Source organism: Hylobates moloch, unplaced genomic scaffold, assembly GCF_009828535.3.
Source record: "Hylobates moloch isolate HMO894 unplaced genomic scaffold, HMol_V3 SCAFFOLD_5, whole genome shotgun sequence".
NCBI classification, from domain to species: Eukaryota; Metazoa; Chordata; class Mammalia; order Primates; family Hylobatidae; genus Hylobates; species Hylobates moloch.
This window is the reverse complement of record NW_026652280.1, coordinates 25,151,727-25,172,231: the sequence shown is the minus strand read 5'-3', so window position 1 is coordinate 25,172,231 and position 20,505 is coordinate 25,151,727. Positions and strand designations below refer to the sequence as shown.

The 20,505-nt window shown below is 39.4% G+C and overlaps 1 protein-coding gene across 1 annotated transcript in view; it reads left to right on the top strand.

The window, feature by feature from the left end:
• The first annotated feature begins 3,419 nt into the window (after nucleotides 1-3,419).
• LOC131383561 (mucin-2-like) overlaps nucleotides 3,420-20,505 on the top strand; it is a 100,283-nt gene continuing 83,197 nt past the window's right edge. The window contains exons 1-2 of the mRNA XM_058439685.1: nucleotides 3,420-3,639; nucleotides 4,135-4,303. Coding sequence (XP_058295668.1) covers nucleotides 3,420-3,639; nucleotides 4,135-4,303 — 389 coding nt within the window. The remainder of the gene's footprint in view (nucleotides 3,640-4,134; nucleotides 4,304-20,505) is intronic.

Below are 20,505 nucleotides of genomic sequence, written 5' to 3'. Positions count from 1 at the left end.
ATACTTGCTATTTTTATTTTTATTTAGAAATTTCAAGGTAGTAAAATATATATAACATAAAATTTATCATTTTAACCATTTTTAGATGTTCAATGCAGTGGCATTATATACATTCATGATATTATGTAACCATCACCACCATCCATTTCTAGAACTTTTTCGTTATTCCAAATAGAAATTCTATACCCGATAAACAACTCCTCATTCTCTCCTGCCCCAGCCCTGGTAACCTGTATTCTGCTTTCTGTTATTATGAATTTGCCTATTCTAGGTACCTCATGTAAGTGGAATCATACAATATTACTCAATGTTTGTTTTTATTAAGTTCTTGCTCATTTAAAAAATTGTGCCTTTACTATGTGCTTAAAACATCGCGCTAGGATTCTATGAGAGACATAGGATGTGGTCTCAGAGAATATACAATTTAAATGTTTTGTATTCAGTTCTGTATTTCACTTCCCTCCCTACCCCTGCCCTGGATAAACCCAGCCCTTTGCACATCCTGAGCATCAAAAAGAATGCTTGTTCATTTAGACTTTGTTAGGGAGTTTGCACTAACAGATATGAAAAAAATTAAATAGGTGGGTCTATATTAAGCTTTAATATCTGCAGAGAAGGCAACACACACTCCTTCAGTGATTCCTATTCCAATGTCTTAACAGTTCTTAGTCCTCCAATTTTTTATAAATCACCTAACATTTCTTTGCTCCTGCTTTTTTGGATTTATTCTAATCCCTAAATTTTAAACATCCAGATAAGACTGTTTAAAATTTTGTATTAGTTTTTTTTTTTTTCAACATTAGCAAGAAACCCAAATGGCCTAAACTGGTGTCTTTCTCATCTCTCATCTTGGTTCAGTATGTTCAACTTCATCCTACTGCCAATAAAGCTGTCACATTATTAATTGAGCCTGATGTATTCAGATTCTTTCTCAGTTCAGAGTGCAGGAGTAGCTCATGCTGAAAAGAAGGAAACCACAGTGTTCAGCCTACATACATAGAATACTGTACCATGTGGGCTGCAGCGAGGAAGCCACTAGATTCTTTGTAAGCCAATGCATTAGCACATATTCAAAAGGCCCACTTTTGGTGTCAGTTAATGAACAGACTTAAAATTTTAAATCATCATCCAGATAAAAAGGCAATTAGTAAGCATGTATTAATTTTTGTATCTTTTTTCAGGAAATTGGGCAGGTATGAAGAAGGGATTTTTATTTGTTTTTATTCTGGTATTAAGGATGCAGTGTGCTGTAGGTGTTAAAGTGTCAGGTATAAATTCAATGAAAAATAGAACAATGGCTAGTAAAATTGGTCTCAAGTGATTCATGTAAAACCTTTAAATGTCTCTTGTACCTAGATAACCTTTTCCCCAGTATCAGCACTGCTCAAACGATTATTGTCCTTGGAGACAGTTTTGTCTCTGTTCATAAAGAGTTTTAGATAGTAAAAGCCAACAAGAAAAAATTTCTGTCAACCAGGATGGATTACCCTTTCAAGTATACTTTTTCTTATCTTGTAAAATAAGCCATTGTAGATGGTTTTACAAGTGTGTAGTACTGAGCTCCCAACTAGCCTGGGTATGGGAATGAGTTTTTAAATACATAGTTACAGGGCAGAGAGAAGCAGGGACACACAAAATAAAGGGGAAAACTGTAGGTCTGGTTTTTGTTTTGAAATGTCATGACTTGACCAAGGGCTGCAGTAGAAATCTTCAACTTTCTTCCAAATGAAATTTTTTGACTTGTGCATTTCTCTATAAAATATTTGCTTTTGGATGGGACACTTTTCTACCCAGGCATGATCTATTTCAGCCATATTTTCAATGACCACTCCTTAGGTTTTTAATGTTTAACTTATTTCAATACAAACATCCATGGAGAAAAGTGCACACATCCTAAGTGTACAGCCCGATGGATCTCAGCTCACTGAATGTGCCCATGCCCATCTAAACAGTGCCTTGAGCCTCCATCAAGAACCGTGATATTAACTCCAAGTCCTCTTGTGCCCGCTCTAGCCACCACTTCCCAATAGGATAAAAAGACTTGTGGCCATTTTTGAACTTTATGTACATAAAGTCATACTAAATGTGTTTTTTCATGTCTGATTTCTTTTACTCAACATTATGTTTGGGAAATTCATTGATTTCTTCACTTTTATGCTTCCTCCTTCATTTTCATGCTTCTCATTTTTTTCTTCTCTCTTCTCTGATAAACAAACACTTGGATTTTATCTGTCACCTACTTGATTCGGTCATGACACCCATGGCATATACATAGTATAGAGTGACTCGAAGCCATGTCCTCATGGTGGCTTTGATGGCTGAGCTTGTCCCTGATCTATCTCCTCTGCAGTTATCTGGGGAGAACTGAAAGCTAAGAAGAGAAAGGAGGAAAAGACAAGGTCAGCTCTCCTCTGCCTTGTGGCATCTTTTCCTTCAACACTCCGCCTTTCAGGTCAGGCATAGTGGCTCACGCCTGTAATCCCAGCTACTCGGGAGGCTAAGGCAGGAGAATCACTTGAGCTCAGGAGTTTGAGAACAGCCTAGGTAACATAGTGAGACCCTGTCTCAAATAAAAACCCAACCAAACAACAACAAAACCTCCAAACCAGTGCCTAATGCTCTCCTTTTTACTATAACCCAACTTCTGAAGTGGGAGGAGTTTGTAGATACCAGCTACACCGACTATGTCAAACTCCATGGCAACCTTTTCCCAAGCAGGAGAGAGGGAGAAGTAGAGGAGGGAATTCTGGAACAGATTACTAGCTTTCATAAAGGGATGATTTGTTTAGGTGATAATTTGTTCATGATTTTCTCCCCTCTTCTGGTGAGTTTGACCATATTAATACTTTATGAAATATATCACTAAATTTAACTTTAACAACATGTTGTATGGTTTGAAAGAGAGAAAGAAGGAGAGAGAAAGAGATTTAAACTGTGTAGGCACATAGCATAGATGAAGCAATCCAAGGGCTCTGATCAATTCAAGTTTGGGCAATTTTATGAAGATTTCTTTTTTCCAAGACAATTTGTGGTACAAAGTTGATATTAGTAGCTCTGTAATTTTTGTCATGTTTTCACAAAATACTAGTCGAATTCATTCATTTTCATGCACCATTCAAAAGCTAATAGCTCTCTGAATTTGTCAACTTAAATTCCTAATGCAGTATCAAGAAAATTAATAGGATGTCTAACCACTCTTTCAACATACTCTTCTGGCCTTAAAGGTGAAGAATATTTATCGGAATGCAGTCAACTTAGATTTTTAAGTTGTAGTCAAAGTGGTTATGAAACAAAGTATTTATGAGATAAATATGCATTCTTTTCTGAATACTTCTTTGTATGTTACAATTGACATTTGTGGCACTGGGAAAAATTTTAGGCTGAAGCTGGATATTGGAGGAAGTGGGAGGAAAACAGTTATGGCTGTTGTGATTTTAGATGCTACAGAAGATACAGAGCTTCCTGTAACTACAGTGACAGCAGGAAGGGGAGTCAGGGTGGTGGAATATGGAGTAGGAGCTGGTGAATCCTCCGGCAAGTTTCCTCTTAGGCTACTTGATGCTAGCTGCCTCTCTGGGAAAGCCACTCTAGACGTGATGACTCATTCAGAGAGGCCCCTTGCATGCTCCTCTTCGTGGGGTATGAGAACTATTCTGACTTACAACATAAAATGTTGAAAAACCTGTATATACAGGCACTAAAAATTCCCCAAACCCAACATATAAAGGTCATAGGGAATCAGAAACTTCTTTCTAAAGGACTTAAGAAGATGAGTAGAAAATTTGACTTTAGGTATTTTAGGACAGACACTGATTAAGGGCAACTTGATCTGCATGATGAATTTCAAGTAAGACTGGGGCCCCATCAGTCATGTATCCACAATAGGCATATAGGAAATTCGTATGGACTTGAATTACTAGCTGAAACTCTTCCCCAAAGTGTCTTTGTTTAAAGGAGAGAAAAAACGCTGTTCACTAAGTGTCCCAGCCAGATTACTCTGTCACTTGCTACAGCATCTCAGTGTCTGGAATTCCACATGGCTTCTTGCTGTATTTTAGAGACTTCCTGCTTGTAGTAAACCACTTCCTTTGTGAGTACGTCTGCTACTGTACATGTCTGCTACTCTACTCGCAGACTTCCAGACCCTCACTGTCACTTTGTTACCCTACAACTATATTCAATTTAACAAAAAGGGACCCTCAGAGCTGGGAAGGGACCATCTGGACCAGCTAGTCCAGGAAGCTCAGGGTGTGTTCCTAACAGTGCCCAAAGCGGACTCCATAGAGTTGGGCTTGGAGAAGGGGTGAGTCAAACTGGGGTGCTCAATGCCTCTACCAGCTTTCACCCTGCCCTGCTCCAAACAAAACAGAAAAGGGTTTGAAACTCAATGACCTAGTCCAATCCCTTCCTTTTTCAGGTGAGAAAATGGACCTGAAAAGCTGCTTTTCTAGATACAAAGCACATGAGAGTGATAATGATATAACTGTTCTAGAAACTGATATTACCTGGTTAACTGAACCTCTAGTCTCACTGTGGAAGAGAGAGGTAAAAGGTAACACAACTTTGTAAAGCTTTGGTTTCATTTAGAGATTTTAACCTACCTAGAATGTGCTTGCCACCTCTTTGATTCTCTTCATTATTGGAGCACAGCTTTGGAGAGTTGTACATGCTGTTGCAGGACTTTTTTTTAAGAGACAGTTTTTCTTTGTCATTCAAGATGAAGTGCTGTGGTACCATCATAACTCATTGCATCCTCCAACTTCTGAGCTGAAGCCATCCTCCAGCTTCACAGCCTCAGCCTCCCATGCAGCTGGCTCTACAGGTATGCACCACCATGTCTAGCTAATTACAATTTTTTTTTTTTTTTTTAGAGATGGGTTCTCTCTATGTTGCCCAAACTGGTCTCAAACTTCTGGCCTCAAACAATCATCTTGCTTCAGCCTCCCAAAATGTTGGGATTACAGATGTGAGCCACTGTACTTGGCCAGGAAAGAATTTAATGGCAACTTTCATCTAGTGCTTCTCATGGCAGTGTTAGGCTGAACACTGGATACTATAGTGAAGACTGTTAGTTACTTAAAGCTTACCTTTAGTGCACAGCTCTCCTTTTACATGCCGTAAAGAAAACCATGATCAAATTATATACATGCCTAATCCACACCGCACAGTTCCTGGATGACTTGTGATGATGCTGGAGGTCTTTGCTTTCACTCCTCTACCTGGCTAAGCCCATCTCTCCTTTAGACCCTCTCTCTAAAACTCTAGACTCTTGTAGGCATTCCCCACTTGACATTTCCACTTGCTTGTCTGATAAACATCTCCAACTCAACAGGAACGAAAGTCAATTTCTAATCTTTTGTTCTAAGCCTATTCTCCCTGAGCATTTTTCATTTTGGTTCCCGGCAATTCTATCCTTCCAAATATCTTATCTATTCTATCCTCAGGTAAAAATCCTTGGAGTCATTCTTGCCTTTTCTCTTTCTCTCACATTTTCTGTCTACTCTGACCTAATCCTGAATTTGACCAGTTCTTGCTACCACCACTGTTGCCACCTTGGGCAGAGTCATATCATTTATCTCCCGACTTGCTTCAGGGACTTCCTAAGTTGGCTTTCTACTTCTGCCTTTGCATCCCACTTTCAGTCTATTTTTAGAAAAGTAGAGGGATCTTTAAGTTAAGTCAGATCATGTCATCTTCTCGTCAAAACCATCCAGTGGCTCCCCATGTCATCCAGAGAGAAACTAGAATCCTACAGGGTCCTATGTGATCTATCTTGTATTCTCTGCCCCTCTCCATGTCCCACCTGTCCATGGCCCACCACAACTCCCTGTCTGACTTCATCTTTACTACTTTTGTTCCTCGTCACTCACTGCCCTCCAGCCACATTAGCCTCTGGGCTGAGATTCCAATTCCCTTGGCACACTTGTGTCTTACAGCATTTGCTCTGGTGGTTCCCTCTAGCCAGATTTTGAACCTCCCACACCTTCAGGACTTCGCTCAACTGTCACTTTCTCAATAATCATCCCAATGAAAATGGAAAAATGACTGCCACTCCACACATCATCCCATGCCTCCAGTTTTTGCATATGGATATTGTAGAAATATTTCTAGATATGGACTAGCTGAGTTCAAGTTATACACATTTAAAATGTTACTGGCTATTGCCAAACTACCATCCAGAGAGTCTTTACCAGTTTACATTTTCACCAAGAGCACATTAATTTCCTTACTCCAAACCCTTAATCATACTCTGAATTATCATTTAAGGCCATATTTGCCAATCCCATAGTCAAAGAATAATAAATTATTATTGTTTTAATTGTAGATGCCTTAGATTACTGTTGAGGATGACTATCTTTTTACATCTTTATTCATAATTTGTGATTTGTGCTTCTATAAATTATCACTTGTGTATTTTTTTAAATTGTCAAATTATTAAAGGTGTTTAAGAATTAACCATTTGTTAGTATTACACATTGTACCTGGTTTACCTTTTATCTTTTTTATGGTGATTTCCTGATTATGCAAAAGTTTTAGATATTTAGATGTCAACTAGGTCAATCTTTTCTTCCTGTTTTTTGAGACAGAGTCTCACTCTGTTGTCCAGGCTAAAGTGCAGTGGCGCTATCTCGGTTCACTGCAACCTCCACCTCCCAGTTCAAGTGATCCTTGAACACCTCAGCCTCCCAAGTATCTGGGATTACAAGTGTGTGCCACCATGCCCAGCTAATTTTTGTATTTTTAGTAGAGATGGGGTTTCACCATGTTGGGCAGGCTGGTCTCGAACTCGTGGCCCCAAGTGATTCACCTGCCTCAGCCTCCCAAAATGCTGGGATTACAGATGTGAGCCACTGTGCCTGGGCTTACCTTTTCTTATGTGGGATCTAGTTTTCTTGTCTTGCTTAGAAAAGTGTCTGCAATCCCTCATATGAATAGTCACTCATATTTTATTCTAAGATGTTTATGATTTTATCAGTACATTGACATACAGAATTTGCAGTTTATTTAGATTTAGTATGCCTGATTGATTAGAAAAATGGCTACAATTCTGCACCCTTTTGAGTATGAACCCCCATTTGCAATGTGACTTTGCTGTTCTGTTATTCAGGAGGTGGAGTTTGTTTTCCCATCTCTTAAATCTGGGCTGGCCTTGTGACTTGCTTTGACGAATCAAATGTAGTGAGAATGATATTCTGTTAGTCCCAAGACTAGACCTTCAAAGGCCCTTCATGCTCTGCTTGCTCTCTCAGAACCTTACAGTGCCATAGGAATAAGCCTGCTAGGCAGCAAGAGGCATATGACCCTGCTACTCTCATCATTTAGCTGATAGCAAGCCAACTTTTGGAGACATGAGTGAGGCAATCTTAGACCAGCTGACCCTCAGCCAAGAAGTCAGCTGGACAGTAATGGATGGCAGACCCGAGATGAGCCTGGCCAAGATCAGCGGAGGTTCTCTGCTGAGTCCAGGCCAAACTGATGACCCATAGAAAAGTAAACTAGACAAATGGTGGTATTTTTATGCTCTGAGGCTTGCCTTATTATGAAGTAGAAGTTAACTGGTATCTGAAGTAGGGAATTTCATTTATTTATCCAAGGTTAGTCTGTGTTCTAACATCACTACTACATACATAGTTCATCTTTTCTCCATTGATTCAAAATGTTGCTTTTATTTCAAATATATTGTCTTGATTTGTCTGTCGTTTGTGGTATGGCCTTGCTCAATGATACATTTCAGTATCTGGAAGGACAAGTCTGACTTCATTACTCTTTTCTCCTACAATCTTAGCTACTCTTACATTTTTATTCTTCCAGATGAACTTGATATTATTTTTTCAAAAAGGGAATGCTGGGGTTTTGATTGGGGTGGTATTAAACATGTAATTGAAAAAATATTGGCATTTAAAAAATATTGAACCATTTCCTCTAGAAACACAATATTTTGAATCATATTTTAAGTCACATTTTATATAATTCAGAAGAATTTTATAGTTTTTCTCGTGTGGCTTTTTCACATTTCTTATAACACAGTTTATGTAAAAATAGATTTTTAAATTTATATTTTATTATTATTTTTTGATATTTAGAAAAACCATTAACTTTAGTATATTAATATTGTAACTGACTATCTTACTGAGCTCTCTGGTTGTTTTTAGAAAATATTTCAAGTTGATATTTTTAGCTATACAAATCATATCATTGCAAACAATAACAATTGTTCCAGGTTTTTTTTTTTTTTTATCAGCTCCTGTACAATTGTGGGGGTGGAAATCTGATTGCTGTGCACACAGGAGGAGAGAAAGGAGAGGGGAGCTCTGCAGCAAGTGCAGAGGCAAGGGCCATACTATTAGTTGGCTTGGTGGATGGTGCATTGCTCAAAACCAGGCAACATCTATTGCTGGGGTTCAGATGTGTCTCTGGGGAAGTCTTCAGTACTAGCAGGCTGGCTACAACTGAAGCCCTATGTCTATTAGGGGCTGAGAAACCTCTTTGGCATGGAGCTAACAGAGTGTAGCCTCCAACAGGAAAGAGGCTCTCCACACTTGCTGAGGGAATGCAACATGTCATCTGCATGCTGAGGATTCCAGAGACTGCAGAGCAACTTTGACTTCTTCAGGGCTCCAGAGCAGCAGCATGGTGGACAGTGTGCTTCTCAGCAGCATGGGCTGCCAGGCCTGGAAAATGGGATAGCAACTGGCAGAAGAAGCACTGGTTCCAGGCATAATCATGATACCTAGTGGTAGCAGCAGGGGCTGGAGGATGCAGACCTCCCTGGAAGAAATGGCACAGGTGCTTGTCATGAAGCAGCTCCCAGTGGGCATGGCAGCACTTTATGGCACCAGAGATGGTGGCTGGGGGACTTCATGTGATACCTAACTGGGCTTGCCTGTGTGATTCCATTTGAGGCAGCCCTTGGATATTCTAAAAAGTATACAAGAGGACTTTGAGGGGCTTAGGGACCTGTGTGGCAGGCAAGGGTAAGAGCCAGCAAAATATGGGGAATGAATATTCCTATAATCCTCTGTACCCACGAGTGAAACTGTGCCCGAAGCAACATGGGTTACCAAGTGAGGGGATTATTTCCAAATTGGTCATCGGAGCACTAGAAGAACAAGACCATTTGCTACTGCCTCTAGGGTTATCTCTTCATTTCAAAGTATTTTAGTAGGACAAACACACATACACACACACACACACACACACACACTCATACACACACAAAGGAAGTAATCTGGGACACAGTGGGTTAAAGAATATTGAACAGGTTTTCTTTCTTACATAGACCCTGTCATACAGGTATACAGGGTCTCTGGTATCCTGACTCATTCAAGTCGTGGACATTTGGCTATGGATTGAGAACGCTGTAAGGCATGAAAATTACACCATGGCTGCTTCAGGTTCTAGGGCTGTAAAAATGACAGTAAGACAGGGCTTAAGTAACTTTCACTTCGGTTTTCTAGTGCATTGCTTTCCTCTCTTTCTCTTTGCTTCCTTTCCTATGTTTCTTTCTTCCTTCCTTCCTGGCTTGCATCACCTCCAAATAATTTGAAAACCTATATATTTCCTCTTACATTTATATTTTACATAGAAATATTAAAAATTGTAAACTTAAATAGTTGCAAATGACATGGTTATCAGATTATTGTATATGATATCTGTGCTTCAAATACATTTTTTGGAGCTACAGAAGGAAGCTACAAGGGAGGCAGGCAGGCAGGCAGGAAGGAAGACAATGCATTAGAAAACCAAAGTGAAAGTTACCCAAGTTATCTCTTCATAGAATGTGCCCACCACATAATTAATTGACAAAACCATTCCTCACCGTCAACCCAAACAGCCAAATTAAGCTTTCTTTCTGACAAAAAGTGGCTTCCTTGATGTTTTAAAATTCCATTCAAATGCATTCCTGGGATAACCATCCCACTTCTCAACTCTCATCCTAAAATAGAGGGAAGAAGAGAGAGTGCAAGGAATGGGAATACAAACAGGCTGGGAGATTAACCTGAGTTTGTCATTTGGATGCAATAAGACTTTGCCTCCTCCATATTTTCTGTTTCACTGGCTTCGTTTGCCCTCACAGAGCTCTTTCTCAGGGGTCATCCTTTTTCAAATTGCCCATGGTTTTAGTGACTTGGAGGTCTTTCTGGCCTGAGGTGATGCTCCACAGTAAAACTGGGGAGGGCCATGCCATTCTTCTGTGAGGAGGGAGAGGAGGATTCTAACAGGGGCGGTGACGGAGGGGACCCTGCCTCACCATCAGAGGCCGTGCTGGGACAATAACTTTTAAGAAAAGACACGAATGTCGAGGACCTGGACCTTGACTCCTTCCACAGTGTCCAGCCCATGTATTCCCCTCACAGCCTTTGTGTGCACCAGAATCTTATGTCAATTAAAAGACCGATAGGGAACTAACAAGAATGTAATGGAAAGGAGGCAGCTCTGATTAAGTCATGGGCAGTGCAGAGGGCCTTCGTTCTTCCCCCGGGAGGCATTCCTAAATTCAAAGCCCAATTTTGGTGTCTCAGCAGCCCACAGGGAAAGAGATCTGCCGGGTGAGGAGCCTGTAGCTGGAGCTCATTTATCTCATCTATTTGTGCCATTTTAAGTGTTGGTTGGCCGGTCAATCGATCGGACACACATCATCAACACCTGAAGGAAGTTCTCATTGTGCCTGGGTTTCGTTCTTCTGCCTGATCCTTCTCTCTATGCTATTGGGTCTCCCTTACTCCCCCAGCCCCCAGGTTTCAGTAAAGAGGCCTGTCCTCACCTATCATGACCCACCCTTACTAAGCCACTGGCCTCAAGGAGAAAAGTAATCCTTCCCCAGTGCGGTGTCTCCCAGGTAATCTCTTGCCCACATTACACGGGGACTCACTCTATGGGTCTTCTCACCTCAGACAGCGAGTCCTTCTCTGGATGTTCCCTGAGCTTTTTCCAATCGTAACACTTAGAATGTTGACTTATGCTGACTTTTCCCCCAAGTCATCAAGATATTTTATTTCTCCTGCAGAATGGAAACTGTTTGGAAGTGGAGATTTTATTTTTCCTTTTCATTCATTTTTGTTCCCTCTGCAGCAGCAAGAACAGGGTGTCACACATAGTAGGTGTTCAACAAATATTGGTTGAATTAATAAACTTAGAGGTGACATAATATACACATAAAATTGGAGATGCGACTCAGGCTCCAAGTACAAATTCATATAAAGACAAATATTTGCAACAGAAGTTTTAAACAGTTATAATGGATGTTATTGTCTCCATGTTATTGACAAAGAATTTCATGGAATCCAAGTGGATGGCCTCGCGTTTTGATGACATTTTGTGGTTAGGATATCAAGCCTGTAACCAGAGCCCTGAAACTGAAGCCACCCTGTCTCTGGGCATCAGGTGGCGCTCATACACCACCAGAGAAGTTTTTGCAACTCTGAAGTTTCTGTTTTACAAATGGGATAGCTGTGGCTCTCAGGGGAATTCTGTAAAAAAATAGATTTCCTGTGGACTTCTGGGCCATAGCTCTAGTCTCCAAAGGGGAATTTAATACACATGCATGAAAACCTTATTATAAAGCACCAGGCTTTATAATAGCTGTATTGAAGGGCAAATCCTCTTTCTGTGAACACAGACACTCTTTTCTTGCTTGGTCTTTGAGCTTTTTAAATAGCTTCCTTACAAAGAGAGAAAGGCTAAAGGAAAGAGCAGGGAAAGAAAGCTAAAGAAGCAGAGTATTTTAGACTGGAGAGTTACTGATAATTTACAAAGAAATGCAGGGCAGAAGCCTGTGAGTTTGGACAAATTACTTACTCTGGGTTTTTCACACAGGAATGAAGACACTTGATTCAATGTTTTCTGATCTTTAAAGGGAGGTGAATTTTTACACTGTACTGTCAACTCTCATCTCTTTGATGTACAAGTATGATTGTGCCTTGATCCCTCTCCTTCTGCCTTCTCTCCTCTCTGATTTCTTGGGTCTAAAGGGAGAGATTAGGGGTAGTTTATCAATCTGCAGGAAGCAAATGGTTAAAAAGAAACAACAGGCTTGGCCGTTTACCAATGATAAGACCCTGAGTTAGTGTCCTCCTTAAGCTTCAATTTACTTATTGGTAAGATGGGGTTAAAAATACCTATTTGGAAAGGTTGTTTTTGTAAGTATTGAACAAACTAATAAGTATACAATGAATCTTTTGCTTTCTTCTACCTTTGAATAGACAACAAATGCAGACGAAGGCTAAGAATTTGAGTCCACAACCTTCGTGGATTCATTTTCAGTCTTATGATTTCCAAAACATCATATCTGTTTCACTTCAATTGGGCTGACTCTTTGGGACATGATTATCTATCCATTCATTCAGGTATGGAACAAGTATTCATTGAGCACCACTATGCTCCAGGTATTATACTAGGTACTGATAAGAATAAGACAACAAGAATGAAATCCTTGACCTCATGGAATGCATGTTTTGTAGAAGAAATAAGCAATAAACGAGTACACAGACATACAATGTGTAATTACAAATATTTACTATGAGGGAAATAAACAGGTGCCATGGTTTTTTAAAAAAGTAACAGTGAGTGGAGGAATACCTCAGATACGATGGCCAGAGAAAGCCTATCTGTGGGAGGTCAAATCAAAATACGGTGTAAGTGGAGATAAAGTGAACACTTCCCTGTGGAGTAGGTTGTGAAGCAGGCCATGATCTGCCGAAAGATCTTTCTTTTTATCATTCTTTTATTTTATTTCATTTTACTTTAAGCTCTGGGATACATGTGCAGAATGTGCAGGTTTGTTACATAGGTATACATGTGCTATGGTGGTTTGCTGCACCTATCAACCCATCATCTAGGTTTTAAGCTCCACATGCATTAGGTATTTGACCTAATGCTCTCCCTCCCCTTGTCCCCCACCCCCCGACAGGCCCTGGCACTGGTGTTTGATGTTCCCCTTCCAGTGTCCATGTGTTCTCATTGTTCAACTCCCACTTCTGAGTGAGAACATGCAGTGTTTGGTTTTCTCTTTATCATTCTTAAATTGCAAATGCAACTATATAACAATGTAATGATACCATCCATTTTTCAGTTTATATTAGCATATTTCTTTGGGAGATCCTATCAAATTTGTCTTCTTAGCCTAACACTTTTCATTCGGCCTGGCCCGGAGTAGGTGCTCAATAAATGCTTGTTAAATGAATAAATGGTTACAACAATCCCCTAACGTAGGCAAGGCAGATACCCTAATGTAAGCAAGGCGGATATTATTGACCCATTGCAGAAATATTAAATCTCTGAATTATAGGGACAAGTCATATTGTTCACAAGGGAGTGGAGCGAGAACAAGATTTTTGATTTTTTTTGAAAAATGTTTACTCCAGTGTTCTTTTATTTTCATCTTTGGAACCAAAGTCTCATCCTTATGTTTGTGGGAGTTCTCTTTCCTATATAAGAATTTTGGGGTGAGATACAGCATAAATATCTGACAGAAAGTCAGTGTAATCTTGAACAAAATGAATTGTTTTTAAGTAACACTGGCGTTAGTCTGAGTGGGGTGATCCACACCACTTACACTCCACCCATAACATTCTGGACAGGCTTATACCTGCCTATTGCTGATTGTTGGCCATGTTTCACAAACCAATGATTAGCTCCAAAATTGTAATGCTTCTATGAGTTGTTATTGAAGAATGGCTCCAATATTCCTGAGGAAGATGTAGTGGCAGCATCATACATAGTGTAGAAAATCAATCAATTTTAGCAGTGAAGGGTGGATTCCTTCACATTCCTGTCTATATTCACCTCTCCTTTGTAAACATTTTTTTTTTTTTTTTGGTATGAGGTAAAGTTCAGAGAGATCTCATGTGTTGGAAGACAAAATAGGTAACTACCGAGATGCTTGAATAGAACTATTTGAAGAGAAGATCTCTGGCCAGGAAAAAAAACCTCTCCTGAGCATTTAGAATGCTACCCTAATGACTTTGTTTCTTCCTTTTGGTGGGATCTTTTTCTTGCAGCCTTTCTTGAAATACAAAATTTGTTAATCAGTCACTGTGCTAGGTTCTGGGAGAGATGCAAAGAAAAATATGTTTCTTCCAAGAAATTTATTCCAGAGTATTTCTTGAAAAACATCCTCTATGTCAGAAACTGGGCTAGGCTTTAGGGGAGCTAAATAGCTAACATATTTTGAGTGCTTACTATGGGCAGGCACTGACTGTTCAAAGTGTGTTTCATGTGTTAACACATAGTCTCAAAATCTCTCTTTATAAACCAGAAAGTGAGGTCCTATTTCTCCACAATCTCACCAGCATCTGTTGTTTCTTGACTTTTTAATAATTGCCATTCTGACTGGTGTGAGATGGTATCTCATTGTGGTTTTGGTTTGCATTTTTCTAATGATCATGTTGAGCTTTTCTTCATATGTTTGTTGGCTGCATTAATGTCTTCTTTTGAGAAGTGTCTGTTCATGTCCATTGCCCACTTTTTAATGGGGTTGTTTGTTTCTTGGAAATTTAAGTTCCTTGTGTATTCTGGATATTAGACCTTTGTCAGATGGATAGATTGCAAAATATTTCCGAATTCGTAGGTTGCCCGTTCACTCTGATGATAGTTTCTTTTGCCATGTAGAAGCTCTTTAGTTCAATTAGATCCCATTTGTCAATTTTTGCTTTTGTTGCAATTGCTTTTGGCGATTAGGTCATGAAATTTTTGCCCATGCCTATGTCCTGAATGGTATTGGCTAGATTTTCTTCCAGAGTTTTTATAGTTTTGGGTTTTACATTTAAGTCTTTAATCCATTATGAGTTAATTTTTGTTTAAGGTGTAAGGAAGGTGTCCAGTTTCAATTTTCTGCATATGGCTAGCCAGTTCTCCCAGCACCATTTATTAAATAGGGAATCCTTTCCCCATTGCTTGTTTTTGTCAGCTTTTTCAAAAATCAGAAGGTTGTAGATGTGTGGTCTTATTTCTGAGTTCTGTATTCTGTTTCATTTGTCTATGTGTTTGTTTTTGTACCAGTACCATGCTGTTTTGGCTGCTGTAGCCTTGTAGTATAAAGTCTGGTAGCATGATGCCTCCAGCTTTGTTCTCTTTGAATAGGATTGTCTTGGCTATATGAGCTTTTTTGCTTCCATACAAATTTTAAAACAGTTTCTTTTAATTATGTGAAGAATGTCAATAGTAGTTTAACGAGAATAGCATTGAATCTATAAATTAATTTGGGCAGTATGGCTATTTCATGATATTGATTCTTCCTATCCATGAGCATGGAATGTTTTTCCATTTGTTTGTGTCCTCTCCGATTGCCTTGAGCTGTGATTTGTAGTTCTCCTTGAAGAGGTCCTTCACTTCCCTTGTTAGCTGTATTCCTAGGTATTTTATTCTCTTTGTAGCAATTGTGAATGGGTACCTCCACTTTTTTCTAGGTTTCAATTGTTATTGAAACTCATAGCTGAGGGTGAATTATTTTTGACATTACATTGAATACTGTGATTTTAAATCTAAAATTTAATAATATGAGTATTACTACTATTACTACTACTACACATAGCTAACACTTGTCAAGAACTTACAGTATTGCCAGGCACTATTCTAAGTTCTTTACATAAATTGACTCATGCATTGAAAACATCAGTTACCATCAATGTGCAGAGTAGTAATTTATATCTTCCCATGAAGTCAGGCTTCTAATGAATGCAGATGTCTCTTGTCTTCCCCTTAGGTTATTTTTGGGACATAAAGTACAGGTATTATAGTTGTTATGGGTTAAATAGTGTCCCCTCAAAATTTTTACATTGAAGCCCTAACTCCCAGTACCTGAGAATGTAACCTTATTTGGAAATAGAGTAGTTGCAGAGAGAATTAGTTAAGGTGAGATCAGACTTGAGTGGGGAGAGGGCAGTTAATTCAATATGACTGTGTCTTTATAAAAAGGGGACATTTGGACACAGACAGGCACACAGGGAGAACATCATGTGAACATGAAAGCAGAGATAGGGTGATGTTTCCATAAGGCAAGGAATGCCAGTGTCCAGCTAACCATGGGAAGCTAGGGCAGAGGCCTGGAACAGATTCTTCTTCAGGGCCCTCAGAGAAAACCATTTCTTCTGACACCTTGTCTTGAACTTCCAGCCTCCAGAACTGTGAGACAATAAATTTCATTTGTTTGAGCTACTTAGTTTGTGGTAATTTGTTCTGGAAGACCTAGCAAAATAATACAATAGCTTACAAAATGTAGATGACTAGCAAAATATACTAGATTAGCAATTCCTTGAATTACTTATTTTTGATGACCCAAGTCTTACTTAGTGCATAAATGACTGAGAAAGAAATTAATGAATATTACTTTGGTAAAGCCAACAAAATAACAGCATCACGATGGGCTTTAAAATGGCAGGGGAAACAGCTATGAGTATGCAGCTAGAACTACCTGCTGTTAGGGAGGGAACTATTCCTGTCATGAAAAAATTTAAAGTACATGGTATTGGCTTCGCACATGATTGCAAATGTCAAAATTCCATTAATTTGATTTTTAAAGTTTAAGGTATTCTGCCATTTGGTTACCCAGTATATGAATAGAATGACATTTATTCTACTTGGCTCTTTGTAAGCTACACATGCACATTTGTTTGAAGGGTATCATTTATCCCTTTAATGAGTATTTTGGGAACATACCATGTTGGATTAAATAGGATGTGTGATCAGAAGGAAAAGAACATACTCTGAAATTAGACTCTAATGGAAGACAGACCTAACGAACATCAATGTCTTAAGTTACAATGAAAAACAGTGTGGGATTAAGTGGCAATGAGGGACACAGACAAGACAGTACATCTGTAGACTTCAGAGAATGGAGAGAAGGAGCAGGTAAGGCCTTGTGAGGGAGGTAAAATTCTGTTTAGACTTTGCAGGGAGAGGAAAAGAAGGGCCCTTTAGATGAGTGGAGGGAAACTGTGATCCAAAGCAGGAATGAATAAGGTCTGTATTTTGAGGAAAAGTAATGATTTTCTCTTAGCTGGAGTGGGAAATTTTTTTAAAAGGCTATATATTCAGCACCTACTATATGCCAGGCATTCTACCAAGTATTATTTAACTTAATTCATAAAATAGCCTTGGAAATTAGCTGTTACTAACCCCATTTCCAAATGGGGAAATCCTGGCTAAGAAAGGGCAAGTCACTTGCCCACAGTCATATGCTGGCCAGTGGTAGAATGGATACTTAACCTCAAATCTGTCCCATGTCCCTCACGTGGGTTTGTGTGCTGACCCATCTGCTCCCATCTCAATTTGTCCAAATTTAGATATAATCCAAGTGGACATACACGTCCAAGGAAGATTTCTCTTCCTTTAGTCTATTTAGGTAAAGGTGGGTTTATACCTTTATTTTCCTGAGCTATTTCTTGGTGTCACATATTCCTATCTCTGGGAACGTGAGACCCAGACTGGCTCTGGGTCTCTGCTTGTTTCATAGGTGACCACTGCGTGGACCCTATGGCCATTGTCCTCATGATATGATGCCGCTACTCTAATGTTGGCATCAGTGAAATGGTGATGTTGAGAAGAACACAGTATCTTTTACTACTCTGTTATGTAATTCTGTACCACACCACCAATACAAAACATTACTGAGGAAATTAACTGGAGGTTATATTCATTAGGATATAGGTTTAGCTATGGAAACAGAGACCCAACATTTGTAATGGGTTAACTAAAGTGGAAGTTTGTTTATCTGCCATATAAGAGTCTGAGCTGTTATGGTGGTGCTTCTTCATGACAGGGACAGAGAGATTTCCACCTTGTTGTTTTACTACTGCAAGGCAGCTGCATGCAAGGTCCAAGATGGTACACCATTGTGTCTACATTCTGTTAAGGTCTTCCTAGTACATGACCTGGAAGCTGTGCACATTGCTTTCACAATCAACCTATTGGCCTCAACTTAGTCACCTGGCCCCATCCAGCTGCAAGGGAGGCTGCCGTCTATATTCTGGGTGGCCAAGAAGCCAGGTAAAACTCAAAGGCTCCCTGACTATGGAAAGAGGAGAATGAATATTGAGGGATAACTAGCAATCACTGCTATAGAAGTAATTCTAAAAACAGAGAAAACTATGAAACTTAGATGACAAATATGGCCATCTCCAGAGTCTAATAAGAGATAAAATTATTTAAATCCATTTGTGAAGATATTCTATCCTATAAAAGACATTGTTCAGTTACAATATTTCCTATTTCAGATGTGCCTTTTTCTTTTAGAGAGAGAGAGAAAGATGAAAAGATAGAAGGTGGGGTGGGGGGGAGAGAGAGAGAGAGAGAGAAAGAGAGAGAGAGAGAGAGAGAGACATCCAGAGGTACATCTTTAGTTTTTTTTTGTTTGTTTGTTTGTTTTTTTTGAGAGAGAAAATCTTGCTCTGTCACCCAGGCTGGAGTACAGTGGTACAATCATAGCTCGGTGCAGCCTTGATCTTCTAGGCTCAAGCAATCCTCCTGCTTCAGCTTGCCAAGTAGCTCAGACCACGGGTGTGTGCAGCCATGCCTGGCTAAGTTTTATTTTTATTTTTTGTAGAGACAGGATCTCATGTTGTCCAGGCTGCTCTCATACTCTAAGGCTCAAGCAATCCTCCCACCTTGGCCACCAAAGTGTTGGGATTACAGGCATAAGCCACCAAGTTTAGTCTCATCTCTAGTCTTTTAAAGGAAACTATATCCTTTTCTCACCCTTGGATCTCTCCCCATGAACTATTCTTAGACACAGTAAAATGCAGCCACACCTTTGAAAATTCTGAGTTATCCTATCTAGAGCTGGCCACAAGAGACATAAAGCAGAAAACCCCAGGGTCACCTTTGGTTGATGTGAAGTTATGTTGCTTCATTCTCTTGTGTACCATGTAGGTGGTTAATGGAATATGTGTGTGTATGCACACCCACAGATACACACTCATATCCCACTCACAGGGACAATAGTTATTCTTAGAGTTGGGGCAATCTAAGTTCAAATTAATGAAGAAAACACTGTTTAGAGGCATAATCTGCACAGATATGCAACCCACAGTATGGAGAGGGCTTGATGCTCTACATGGAGCAGTGTGAATTTCTTCTTGATTACAGGAGATCTATTCTTTACAAACATCAGAGCCATCCGCCACTAAGAACTGCTCTTCAGCTATTCAAAGAAGCATTGAAATTCCACTTTTTTCCCTTTGGCTCAGACAAAAGTTTCACTGAAACTATACTTCTGTCTCTCCAAACAAATCTATGAAGTTCACAATATAACAAAATATGAACATGTATTTGCTTCTTTTCAAGGTAAACTCTAGTGTTTGTGAAGGTGTGGTAGTTAGAGTTTTACTTCTAATTACATTTGGTTAAAAGCTGCTTTACAATTTTTAAGTAAATTTACACATTTCCTTAAAAATGTGAGACGTCTCTGAGTTTGATCATCCTGTGATGATGATAAGTTTTTCTGGTGTGCTGAGTTTTCTTTGGCATGTCTCTTCTGTCTGGCTGTGCCTCCTTTGATTCCTAGCTCTACTTTAACTCAGGATGCATTGCATCCTTTCTGTTGCTAAATACAGGCACGTGTCACTTAATCATGAGGAGAAATGTGTCATCAGGTAATTTCTGTGCAAACATCATTGTGTACTTACGCAAATCTGGATGGTCTAGCTTACTATACATCTAGGCTCTATGGTACAGCCTATTTCTCCTAGGCTACAAATCTGTAAAGTATTGTCACTTACTGAATACTGTATGCAATTGTAACACAATGGCAAGTACTTGTGTATCTAAACATATCTAAACATGGAAATGGTCCAGTAAAAATATGGTATAAAGGATAAAAATGGTACACTCTGGGCACTTACATGTATAGAGAATTTATCATGAATGGAGCTTGTGAGATTAGAAGTTATTGTGAGTAAGTCAGTGTACTGGTCTGTTCTTATGCTGCTATAAAGAACTACTTGAGACTGGGTAATTTCTGAAGAAAAGAGGTTTAATTGACTCACAGTTCCACAGGTTTAACAGGAAGCATGACTGGGAGGCCTCGGGAAACTTACAATCATGGCAGGAGGTGAAGGGGAAGCAAGCACCTTCTTCACATGGTGGCAGGAGAGAGAGAGCGAAGTGGGGAGTGCCACCCACTTTTAAACAACCAGATCTCATGAGAACTGACTCACTATCATGAGAACAGCAAGGGACAAATATGCCCCCATGATCCAATCACCTCCCACCACGCCCCTTCTCCAATTTGATATGAGATTTGGGCAGGGACACAAATCCAAACCATATCAGTCAGGGAGTGAGTGGTGAGTGAATGTGAAGGCCTCAGACATCACTCTACACTAATGTAGACTTTGTAATCACTGTACACTTAGGTTACACTAAATTTATAAAAAATTTCTTTCTTCAATAATACATTAACCTTAGTTTACTGTCATTTTCTTACTTTATAAGCTTTTTAGTTTTAGAAAACTTTTTTACTATCTTGGTAATAACACTTAAAACACAAACACATACAGCTGTACAAAA